Source organism: Aulonocara sp. 'chitande type north' Nkhata Bay, linkage group LG22 (genome assembly GCF_057382095.1).
Source record: "Aulonocara sp. 'chitande type north' Nkhata Bay isolate Kocher_YH1m ecotype deep benthic linkage group LG22, A_spYH_male_GT1.1, whole genome shotgun sequence".
NCBI lineage: Eukaryota > Metazoa > Chordata > Actinopteri > Cichliformes > Cichlidae > Aulonocara > Aulonocara sp. 'chitande type north' Nkhata Bay.
Genome location: NC_141364.1, coordinates 29,074,878 through 29,087,349, shown reverse-complemented (window position 1 = coordinate 29,087,349; position 12,472 = coordinate 29,074,878). Strand labels below are relative to the sequence as shown.

Sequence of the window (12,472 nt, the reverse complement as noted above, 5' to 3'; positions counted from 1 at the left end):
AGTGAAGCTCATTTCTGTCTGATGACAGCGATACAAGCAATGTTACTTTTGCTGCTATTCACTGGCGTTACTGAGACTTTCTCTGAAGTGGATATAACATTAATGTACACTTAATGAATAAACTCTCATAATATGTGTAAATGTTATCAAACTGTTAACTTGAGGGAAAGTGTGATTTTTAGGACACTCGAGCCTAACATTAGGTGGCATAGTGTTAGCTTATAACCAGCTGTGGTTATTGTTTAGACAACCTTTTTATTAGCTGTCTGGAGATGGGAGTGTCACATGCCTAAATGAGTTGGCAAGAAGTTTTATTACCTGCGCCAATATCAGGATAATGCATGTTTTCATGTGCTGGTGCCCTGACTTTAGTTCTGGAGATGAGGCTTGAGGTAAGGATTAAGAGGATGAGGTTGAAATGAGGAAGGAAAGAGAGCAGTGGTGGAGAAGGAAAAAGACCTAAAGAGAAAGAGATGATGAAAATATACACGCACAAATGTTAAAGGGTCATACGGAGTTTTAAAGCGTTATTTGTGATCTTTAGATTACAAGTAACTTATGGCATAGTACTTATGTGGCTGGTGTCTAGTTACATAAAACGCGATTAGATGGAAATGCTAAGTCTCATCCACTGTTTTTATGAGGGTGGTGAACAATTTGTTGGAAGACATAATTATACACTAATCATTGTATATTTATGAGTACAACATTTTTTTTTCTACGAAATAAGCAAATCTTGTAAGCAATACAAAAATGTTACATTTATTAAGAGAGCTGCTTTTTGTCCACAAAGACTGTTCCTGAATGTAGTGTTCATCCAAGTGTCACGAAAATCACAAAAAATAAACCCATTATTACTGTCAATGGCTGCTTATGTCAATATTATACTTAAACAAATAAACAACAAATGTGAAAACACATGATCTTATTCTTAGCTAGGATTATGCAGGAACTCCAGCAGAAAAAGAAAGAGAGGAAATACTGTCAAAAATAATGCACGCTCTGACTCCCTCATGTGGCCATACTCTCAGTGACAAACAAAACGTCTGTTTTTGTTCCACTTCATAATCTTTATTGGTTTAAAAAAAGCCACATCTGATATCAGAGATTAGTTCCTGATACAACATATTTCTGCTGAAAAAAAAAGAAAAACAAAGAGAAACACCTAAACATTCGATCTGCTACAGCTATAATGTGTCATTAGCAACAAAATGCAAAAGACTTCACCAAACAATTCAACCCTTTCAGTAAAGTAAGAAGTATAGTTCGATAGATATAGTCAGCAATTCATTACTTCTTTTAAATTTTGGTCTTCGTGGTCCAAACCAGAACAAGTTTCCCATCATTCCATTCTAACCATGCTGGGGTTGGGCACTACAAAAACCTCAAGTATTCTGGAAGATTTTACAGAAAGATTACAAAAAAACTTTATTCTTTACACATGTAAGTAAAACAGATCGTGGGTGACGCATTGCAGAATACGTGAACTAGTTTACCATTTGTATTAAGTTACTACAGTTATGTTCCTTAACAACTGTAACCATAAACTGATAATGCTAAAGGGCAAAAAAAAAAAAAATGGATTGAGTGACTCAGCTGGGAAAATCCCCGTCAGGACCCGAGGGTAAATACAGCAAGTACATTTGTTGTCATGAAAACACACCTTCACTTCATGAGTCAGCTTGAGATAAACATCGCTAATAAGTTACAGCGCACGATACAACCTACAGTGTCGCTGCAGATCACGCTGGCTCACATAATATTTGAGAATTGAAAGCAAACGGTAAAACAGTCACAATCAAAATGTATCCAGCACACAGTTAAGATACGAGCTTAAGAGTTATCAGCTTTGTATGAACTTCATGTTTTGAAACAAATAATAAACTGATTTGAAAAAACACATTCCATGTTGTCTGAATATTAACTAATGATATGAAATATTTAAAAAAACAACACCTGAAGGCTTTTTTCTTTGCAGCCTTCAACTTGTATTTCCAATTGGACGTAACGAAACACAATACAATTACAATGAAAAATCTACTTTTCCTCTACATAGAAAGTATGCAGTGACACCAACCAGGTGCTTCACTTAGAAAATTATTCAAATTCTGGAAACTATCAGAACTTTATGTAGACTCATTAACTAAATATTTGCGACACAGCCACAAAACTGAAAGCAAACACATACTCATCAAATCAACAATAATGAAGGCATTTGAAATGTGCAAAACAACAGAAACAACACCAACGACAAACTTTAAATCTAAGAGTAAAATCAGAGCAAGCTCGTAGGATCCTAACTCCTTCAAGGACGAGGGGACGGTTATACAACATGTATGATACAACACCTAAGAGCTGCTGATGACGTCTGCCTGCAGGACAAGCTCCCCATTAAGCAATCCTTCAAACACAAACATAACATTTATGAACCAGAAATATCTACACACAGAGCCCTGAGTTCACTGAAGTCCTTCAGACAATGTGAAATTTCACATTTTCCTTTTGCCACAGCAAAGCCACGGTCTCTGCAAACAGCTTGGCTCAGCAAGGCACTCGTGTGCAAGTAGGGTCTCCTTTCGACGTCCCGTATGTCACCTTTTGGACACAGTTTGACAAATAAAGAAAAATGTGGTGAGTGAATCATGTTCTCACATAGGTGCGGATCAGCGGGACACCTGAAGAATTTGTCTCTGTGTGTGAAGTGGAGTATGATGTCGGGGAACTAGAAGTGTGACCTGCAAGAACACAGAAAGAAAAGCTATCATGAGCATGAACATGCAAACGTGGCAGACTCATTTTGCTTCCTTGCATATCATACAGACAATACACATAATGTTTGTGTGGCAGTAAGAGTAAAGTCACCAAAGCTGATACTTTCAATACCGATCCAAGCAAACAACAGTACTTGTTTTTTGACACACAAGAGTAAAGTTTGCTGTGTGGTTTCCTGTTGTTTGTTTTGCTTCACATACAAATGGAAGAGGATGCACTTAAACCAGTGTACGGGTTATGCAAAACACAAACCTGACTATGTTTCATACTGTTCCACTCATCTACAGGCAGCACTCACACTGCAGGGAAGGACACAATCAAATAACAACACTGGCAACCACCAGTGCTACCCTTCAGCTTCCTAGTAGACATACCAGTTTCAAAATGCTACGTCACCTTGTTTGTGAGTTATTGCATTCGCAAGGTTTTCAGAAAATTGGACCTCCGACCTTGAGCTCAAGGTTGCTGAGATTCAAACTCATCCAAGATTTTTAATAGATGCACCTATTGTATCAATTTGAAGGTCCTACATCGCTTGTTTTCAGGTTATTGCATTCACGAACGTAGGTGTCCACGCCACCTGCTCACCCAGAGCGGTGCCTTTCACAGGTTAAAGACCACTTGCTGTTAAAGGTCTTAATAACTGCTTAGTTTTGTAGATTGTTGTTAGTTCCTTTTCTCATTTCTCAGATCAGGTGTGAATCACCATCTACTTAGAAACATGAGTTCTTGGTGTCAAAAGGCCTGTGTTCACTTTATGGCTATAGAAATCTCTAAAATTTCACAGAAGTCATATTTTCAATAAACTACTCTGCTACTGTTGGTGTAGTGGTGTAAGCTTTCTACACAGGAGTGGAAATATATGTATGTGAATGTTTCAATATCTCAGCAAGTGCTACTACTGCTTAGTTCCACATGTGACGGTGTCGGACCCTTCCATGGTTCTGTCATCTGTACATTGTAACGCACTTTTGTTAAAATTTTGTTGAAATTTTTAGATGGATGGTCCTTTAAAAATTTCGACCGTGGTTCAGGGGGTTGGGAAGCTCATCTTGTAACCGGAAGGTTGCCGGTTCGATCCCCAGCTCTGTCTGTCCTGGTCGTTGTGTTCTTGGGCAAGACACTTCACCTACTGCCTACTGGTGTTGGCCAGAGGGGACGATGGCGCGATATGGCAGCCTCGCTTCTGTCAGTCTGCCCCAGGGCAGCTGTGGCTACAACCACCAGTGTGTGAATGTGAGAGTGAATGAAAAGCGCTATATAAATGCAATCCATTATTATTATTAAATGTGAACCTCTTCCAAATGTTCTTGAACTGTGTTTCTTACCTACTTAATACTTGTATGTATATTTTTTTATATAAAAGATGGAAATTGCTTGCTATTGTTATACAGATAAGCATAACTTTATGATATGTTTTGTAGTTTTGCTTCTGGCTCAAACAACCAAGATATGATTGAAGTGCAAACTTTCAGTTTTAATTCAAAAGATTTAACAGAAGTGCTGAATTAACAGTTCAGAATTTACAGCTATTTTTATAAGACCTCATTTTTAGAAGCATGAAAATAACTGCAATTGACTAACAGTCAGTTTCATCGTCATGTGAAGCCTGTTTTCTTGTTGTTTCATGATCAATCACACAGATAAAAGACTGGATCTTTTTCACTGGATCTGTCAATATGACATCCAAAGAGCTTCGGAAGACCACAGAATATATGTGATTTCAGAACAAGTAACCAAGTCAAAAACACTCAAGGTCTTACAAACGAGAGATGTCTTCATGAATGGAAATGCAGATAATTTACAATAAGGTGCAAACCACTGGTTACATTCAAGAACAGAAGTGCTAATTAGACATTAAAAACCTAATAAAAATTTAAAAAAGGACAGACGAAACCAAGATTAACTTGCACCAGAATGATGAGGAAAGTATTAAAAAGGAGAGAATCGACTCATGATCTAGTGATCCAAGGTATACCACATTATCTAACATTGTGGAGGCAACATTTTGCCATTGCCATGAATGGCTGCCAGTGGAACCAGAGTTTATTGATGATGTGAGTACTGATAGAAGTAGCAGGACGAATTCTTAATTGTACAGGGCTATGCTCTCTGCGCAGATTCAAATTCTGCAAAACATACACACACTCTGTGTTGCTTAATAAACTTTATTTAAATGTTTCAGATGAAGCCAGCTAAAAGATCTAAAAAACCAAAAACAAAACAACACATCATGCCACGATCTGAAGTTACTTTGAGAACAGATAAGAAACACAGTCATGGACATTTATCATCTATCAGTCTGGAAAGGGTGACAAAGGCCTTTTTAAGACTTTGATACTCCAAGTTCCAAAAAAGGAGAAAAATTGCAAAAGTGGTGATCCTTCCCAGGAGTGGCCAGCCAATCAAAATTACTCCAAGATTGCACCGATGACTCACAAAAGAAAAAAGTTTAAAAAACTGAAAGTCAGTGTTCATGATTCCACAATATAAAAAAGAGAAAGGACATCAAGTTTTGGTCTGCAGACTGAAAAGAACACAAAGGCTTGTTTCACATTTACTAAAAAAAATATCCCGATGATCCCTAAGACCACCACCAGGCCCTGGCTAGGTGGTGGAATCGAACTCAGGCCCTTCTTGCTGTGAGGCAACAGTGCTAATAACCGTGCTACACCTTTTAAACCAAAATCTGTTAAAACCAGCGCCGCTCAACAAAAAGTAGACCATGACTACAGAAGAGCTGTACAACATATCATGATCAGACCCATATTTAAAGTCAAAATATATTTTTGTGCAATTTTTCCAACATTACTATTATTAAGAATTAATTTGTAAAACACAATGGAGGCTCTGTCATGGTATGGGACTGCATTTAAGCCTGTGGTGCTAAGAATTTTATCAAAATTGTAGGAATTATGAACACTTAAAAGTACCTAAGATACCGCCATGTAAAACCATCTGAAAATCATCTAACAGGTCATGACTTTATTTTTTTTTTTAGCACACCAACAATCACAAACCCACTGCTAATGCAGTAAAAGCATTAATGGAGTCACTGTCAGTCATGGATTGGCCTCCTCAGAATTCAACATTATTAAAGCAGCGTGAGATCAAGTTGATAAGAAAAAATTGAATAACAGGCAGCAAACATCCAAATATGAGCTTTGGAATGTTTTTCAAGAATCCTGTAGATTAAAAATGACAAGAACGGAGTTTAGGCTGTTTTAAAGAATAAAGACAGTCATTCCAAACTTGTTAGAAGTGTACACTCTGCTTTTGCTTTCCATAGGGTATTTGCATTTACCCATGTTTCAATAAATCGCTGCACCTATTTTCCTCAAAAATATAAAGAAATATGAGAAAAGCTAAAGCAGTGCTACACAGTACTGCAGTTCAGATTTTAATTATTTTTAACTGTGTTTTAATTGTTTTTAAATATTCTTTTGTAAGTATAAGTGACATGATGCATCATAAACCGCTTTTCGGGGCATTCATACGGTAATTTAAATCCCATACATCAAACAGGAACTTTTGGCTGTAACGAACCAAGTTGGTTGAAATGTTTGTTGTGAGTTTACCATGATTATAAGTTAGTTATTTGTTATCAGTTATTAGCTAGTTATTTGAATTAAAGGAAATTAAGGGAATCACAATCACAATCTGCTGCAAATCTCATTCCACCTAATCAATGTACAGCACAAAGCTACTGTATTATGTGCAATTTTATCTTCTTTGTAAGAAAAAAACAAGACTATTAAAATACTGAAATAAGTTCAGTCCAGAACCACTTTTGCCATTTATCTCCATTCACTCCAATCAGTTCATAGTGGATAGTCTGAGCCAATAGCGTGAACCCCTTGTTGGTAAACTGTGGTCATTTTGGGCAAAAGATTATTAGAACTCTTTAGGATCCATATTATTTTATGTTCTCATCACACTCATTGCTGATGCCAGCAAATTTGCCACTCTGGCTAGAGCTACAAAAAACAAACAAGCATAGGTGGAGTAATGTTTATCAATGGCAGCCATCTGGAAATGTTTCCAACAGCCCAGCACCAAACACAAACAGTTCCACAATATGTAGTACAGCGGCTATATTTTCAAGGATACAAATATGCAATAAGCTCACTCTCAAAGATGGAAAGAATGGTAAGAAAGAGAAGACAGGAGAGGAATATAAGGGAACATTTTCAAAGTGCTCAGTGACATCTAATAAATCTGAAATGTAATGTTTAGGTACGGTTCTGAAGTATGCTGGAGTTTTAAAATTAGATATTGGATCAAACATGATGTATAGCTGTAGCATACATTTTTATTATAAGGCTGGATCAAAATATAGACCGTTCAGTGCAGTTCAGTGCAGGCTAAAGTAGCTAGTTTGCAGTGTTGTGGTAAAGTTTACAGTAATGCATGTTGTACTGGTGCAGGGCAAGCTATGGTTTTGATGGTCAATGTTACACCAAGCCAAGTGAAACTGTGCTTATCTCTTTAAGCTTATCTGTGCGATTATGTTACTGAATTCAGTTAACACTACAGAGAGCAATAAAGCTTAGAGCTTACAGCACAGCTCAGGTGATCACAGCCTGTATGCAAAAAGAACAAATCTACTGTAGCTTACAAAACAAATTTTTTTACACGTCTTCTTTCTAGTGAATTCCCCCCATTCTTCATTTTTACACTGTACCCCGCACGTAGAATCTCACATTAACCCATGAATAAAGCAATTAGTACAACTTTGATACAATTTAGGATGTTTTATTTAGATATTGACTATGTGCACGTTAGCATATGCTACTTCCGGTGTAGAAACTCCTGTGGGGAGCTTTGTTTCCGGTGTCTTATTCGCGCCTGGTTTACGGTCCAAAACAAGTTAAGCAAATGAATGAATCAAGCGGCGATTTACATTTCTATAGATGTCTTGGGCATTTACCCAATATATCTGTAAATGATGTTCATCGACTTGTCGATATTTTTTCCCCGCGGCTCAGGGCAAAAGAGAAAAGGGATTCAAATGTTATATTTCTCAGCTGTCCCTCGTTTATTGCGGGTGTTATGTTCTAAAAATAACCAGCGATAGGTGAAATCAAGTAGCCAATTTTATTTTTTGACGGTGCAAAACGTTTCGTGGACATCCAGTACTGCACTTCAGAGTCACACTGCTAGCGATCGATGCAGTGATTCTGTACTGTACAGGAGAGACGTCACGGAGGAGATCGTCTGCAGCGATCAGGACGCAGGACACAATGCGACGTAAAAAAAATAAGCATGCAAACTTGCACTAAAAAATCTGCGAAACAGCGAGGTGAAAGGTGAACCGCGTTACAGCGAGGGACCACTGTAATTTTTAAGGTAAGTCACAACATACCCTTCGTACATACTAATGTATAGAAACCCTTACCAGCAATCATTCATTTTTTGTGTGGCTTTTTTCACAGTTTGTTAACATGCTGTGTAGGTGTGTACTTGACTAGCTGATATCGACATAACGGGAAACATCTGGTTTGACTATTGTTCACCTGTAGTTTGAATGCTGAACATTTGCCTGTTTACATCATAATAACTGTCACTATACAGAGATGTGCTTCTGAATGTGGACGATGTGTCTTCTGCTGCAGTGATGCAGTTCTGCTTGTGTTGAGTGATGTAAACAACTGATCGATCTAAATGCTTTAAACGTCAAAATTGATCATTAGATTTTTTATGATACAACAGCGGTGAGTGTTCCCACCTTCTCCTCTTTGTAACTTAACGCGATCTTTCCGTTTTTGAGTTTTGGACATGATTTTGGAGTATATCTTCGCAGTAGCGATTGACCGCAAAGTAAAGCTACCGGAAATGTACAACCCCACATCCGGTCTCAAAGCAGGAAGTGAGCATTTTCTCGTGCACAGGGTCAATTGTAATTCCCACTGATTCCCTTTTATTTGATTTGTGATAACAAACTTAATTACATATGAATTAGGTCGTGAAAAAAAGAGAATGAAAGGAAACAAAGGTGTGAGAAAATGTCAATCTTAGTTTTGCCAATTGCTAAATGCTTTTAGAAAAAAAACCCCCAAAAAACAACGTATTCCTTAGTCTTCGTAAATATTTAACTTAGTGCTAACCTATTTCTAAACAAATCTTTTCTATTGCCTGAACTCAGTTATCAGTTAATGACAAAAACACATAATTGTGAAAGACAGATCATGAAAAACATTGATTAGTCAAAAATCACAAATGTTAGCTTTCTTTTTTTTGGTTATCTAAATAATCCAACCACACTGCCAGTGTAATTTATGTTTGGTAGCTTGTAGTTTGATATGATTTGTTTTTAAATTTACTTCAGTCATAAAGTGCACAGATGAACTGTTAGTGTGAAGCAGTGGTTCTCAAACCTGTTCTGGCATGTCCTGCTTCAAAACATTCATGCCCCAATAATATTTTTTTATGAATCATTAACAATAAAAACGGTTCAAAATGAATTGTAAAATCACTTAAATACTGACCTAATTTCACTTCATACTGTTTACCTAGCTGTCAGTGCCCCACCTGCAGGGGCTCCACGCTCACTGAAATTGAGTGAAGCAACTCAATAGAAATGACGCAACTGCTCCAAAAGCTACTTTTTGACTGGTGCAAAACAGCAGATGTCTGTTCCTGACTTACTGAGAGATGAAACTGCACAGCTGCTCACACATATGTGACAAAGTGTGACTGTAACATTCACTGATGCACATTATTTTTTTTTAATCCATAAAGGCTCTAAAACAGAAAAGTTACAGAAAGTATAAATGTAAAGAAAACTTGAATGGTTGAATTGAATCCTGTGCCCCTCCCACATCCCACTTCTAGTATATAGTAAGTAGTACATAGAAGAGCCTTAGCAGGCCTCATCTATGTAACCTCATGGTGACTGAAGCATCTATAATCAGTCTTGAAAATGAATAAACCACTCTGAATGTTATGTAACACCATGACTGCAATGTCTGTCAGCAGAGTGGCGGATTTTACTTGCAGTTTCTATTTACTGGCACTGAATGGCTTATATCGTCTATTGTACAGTGAAGCTAGTCTAATAAATTGACTTTATCAGAATAGCTCGTTTAGGACAGACTTTCAACAAAGCAGAATAGTGCAGATTTCTTACCTCCATTGTTCCTCCAAATCTCCCTGGCACACTGATCAGAGGAGGTCAAATCTGATATTTGGATATTGGGATTTGATTTGTAGTCATCTTAGATAAACAGAGAAAATGAGATTGTTACTTGATGGCACTGAAGCATTTCCTAGATGCCGGCAGGAACACTGATATTTCTGTAGTAAAGGAGTCGGTCAGGACTTACTGTTGTTGCTCAATGAAAAGGACTCGCTCTCCCTCATCGTCTCGTTTCCGCTGTCCGACAGTGTCCTCTCATTCCTGGAGATGTGCGGCCTCTTCTTCGTACTCTTCCGAGTGCTAATGCGGATGATTCCACGCACTAGCCGACACTCGGCCTCCTGCTCATCCATTTTATGTTCCTCAGCCAGTGAGTTGATGAGCTGGTTGATGGCCTTGCTCTTTTTCAGGAACACCGAGTCTGAGGTGCACCGGGCCAGTTCTTCAATCTGATATTCAGAGTAGAGCTCCAGCAGCTTCTTAGTAATCAGGGAGTCCACATTCTCCTCCCCATCCTCCCAGTCATCAATCCTTATAGACTCATGCAGCGACTGGTGGCTCGGCAGTGTCTGAACACCAGGAGGTGGCACGTATGGCAAAGTGGGAGGATTGGTTTTAGCACCTAAATACTCTATTGTGCTGTCCACTTTGACTCCAGCAATGTGGAGATCCTCCAACCAGGGTTCTTCTGCAGTGTACTCTTCTTTGTTGTCTCTTGAGTTCATAGCTTGGAGACTCAACCTCTCTGGTTCATCTGGTGAACTCTCCTTTGGTGCCAGGCATGGAGCAAGGATGGAGTTCTGGCAGACCCTGTACAGGCCGCAAGTAAGTATGCTACATATAAAAGTCCTACAGCTTCTCGGAGAAGCGCATGGATTGCAGGTTTGGGTTGCAGTGGATGGTTCAGCTGAGCCAGGAATGAAGCCAATGGTCTCATACTGTCTGCCATTAGCATCCTTCAGGTCAGCTTTGTGGACTCCTTTCGGCTCTGGGTTTTGTGCTCTGTCTTCAACTGGGTCCACACAACGTTCTTCATAGGACGACCCCTGGCTGTTGCTCCGGCTGGACCGAAGCCTGTGGCCTGCGCCACGTCCTGAACCATGCGTAAGGCTGCTGGAGGTGCCAGCAGACATGATTGACTGCATCAGAAAATCCAAGAACAAAAATGAGAAAAACATTGAGGTCATCTGAGGTTCAATTAAATGATGAGACAGGGTTGAAATAGTACAGCTAAACAAAACGCTTCTTATAAATCCACATTGTCAAGCAGGAAATAAGTGTGCTCCTAAGCACCTGAGGGCATTTCTCGTCAAAACAATCGTGAAACTAATATCCGCAGGTGGCAGGTAATGCAGCTCAACAGGTTTTACGGAGTATGTGTACACACAGTCAAACACAATTACCCGTTCTTATATCAAATATACTGCATGACATCATGGAGATCACAAAATACTCATTGAAACTCCAATGAGTACACTTTCTGGTGATTCACACCTATGTTCATTTCAGAATTATATAGTTTTATTTCCTTTTACTCATTAAGAACACATAACAATGATGAAGGCTACTCTGTGGATATGGATCATTAAAATTAATTTAACGACAAGTGTGGCTATTTCGCCAGTCATTAAAACAACCTGAGTAAAGACGAATTATTTCCCTTATTTTAAAAAAAAATGTGTAATTATAAATTATAATTATTTTACATTTGTATTTATTTATTTATTACATGAATCTTATTAGAAAACGACAATGTTGCAATTCTTCAGTAGTGTTTGGCAACCTGTGTTGTGACGATATACGCCTGGACATTTATCAACAGTATGACTTAGCTTTTAAAAAAACAAGTCAAACGGGACTATAGTATTGCGGTTTTGTCTTTATCTAATCACAAACTCGATTTGACGGTAACTTTAGGAACATATGAGCTCGAATTTCGTCTCAAATACAAATATTATTTTCACTTTCATGGCGACTTGTCATTGCGGCAGTTTCCTCCATTTGAGGACTTTCTCACCTAACATTACTCACAGTTTACACGGTGCGTCCACCGGCCGTCTCCCGAATTAATGCTAGATTCTCCACTTTATGGTACGCATTTATTTATTGTAATCCATTTCGAACGTTTCGTGTATGAATTTCGGCCCAAAACGCCAGTTTCAACAAAGTTTTCGACCAAATCTGTGTACCTGAGCGTCAAGGTAGAAGAGGCGCACCAGGTAGCTACAGCCAGAGGTTGGTCTTCCGGTTGTAAGTGACTCACAAAATAAAATGTACATCAAATTGCCAATGTAATTTTGTATCGTGCACGATAATAACGCATCACGGGCGTCTTAACTTTTCTCAGGAAGGCAATGATAAAAAAAAACAACAGTTAAAACACAGTTATACCCAGCCTACCATTATAAAAGGTAATTTTTACAGTTTTATTTTTTTAACAGATTTCCGGTGGTTATTGTCCTTATCTGTGAACCAGCGTCAAGTCACCTACACTGGTCATTGAATTACCGGATATTCCACATGAAAGTATACTGATATTTTTTTTTTACATATATTTGAGAG

General features: G+C 38.3%; 1 protein-coding gene across 3 annotated transcripts; it reads right to left on the bottom strand.

Annotated features, from left to right (window-relative positions):
• Positions 1-1,049: 1,049 nt before the first annotated feature.
• On the bottom strand, positions 1,050-12,164 carry kdf1b (keratinocyte differentiation factor 1b). 3 transcript variants are annotated; one of them, XM_086280821.1, is made up of 4 exons: positions 11,928-12,164; positions 10,098-11,049; positions 9,902-9,988; positions 1,050-2,735 (listed from the first exon to the last, which is right to left on the bottom strand). In XM_086280821.1, the coding sequence occupies exons 2-4, from the start codon at positions 11,041-11,043 to the stop codon at positions 2,641-2,643; spliced, it is 1,128 nt and encodes a 375-aa protein (XP_086136947.1). In that variant the 5' UTR covers positions 11,044-11,049; positions 11,928-12,164; the 3' UTR covers positions 1,050-2,640. The 3 variants fall into 3 exon arrangements, with proteins under 3 accessions (XP_086136947.1, XP_086136946.1, XP_086136948.1); XM_086280820.1 differs by having other exon boundaries at positions 11,942-12,164; XM_086280822.1 differs by having other exon boundaries at positions 12,100-12,143.
• Between the last annotated feature and the right edge of the window lie 308 nt (positions 12,165-12,472).

What these genes read in the sequence shown, in the direction of transcription:
- kdf1b (XM_086280821.1), bottom strand. Translation starts at nt 11,043, where the DNA reads ATGTCTGCTGGCACCTCCAGCAGCCTTACGCATGGTTCAGGACGTGGC. An exon ending in CTTTTCATTGAGCAACAACA is followed by an intron (nt 9,989 to 10,097) that starts GTAAGTCCTGAC and finishes TGTTTATCTAAG; the next exon opens with ATGACTACAAATCAAATCCC. An exon ending in GATTTGGAGGAACAATGGAG is followed by an intron (nt 2,736 to 9,901) that starts GTAAGAAATCTG and finishes GTGTTCTTGCAG; the next exon opens with GTCACACTTCTAGTTCCCCG.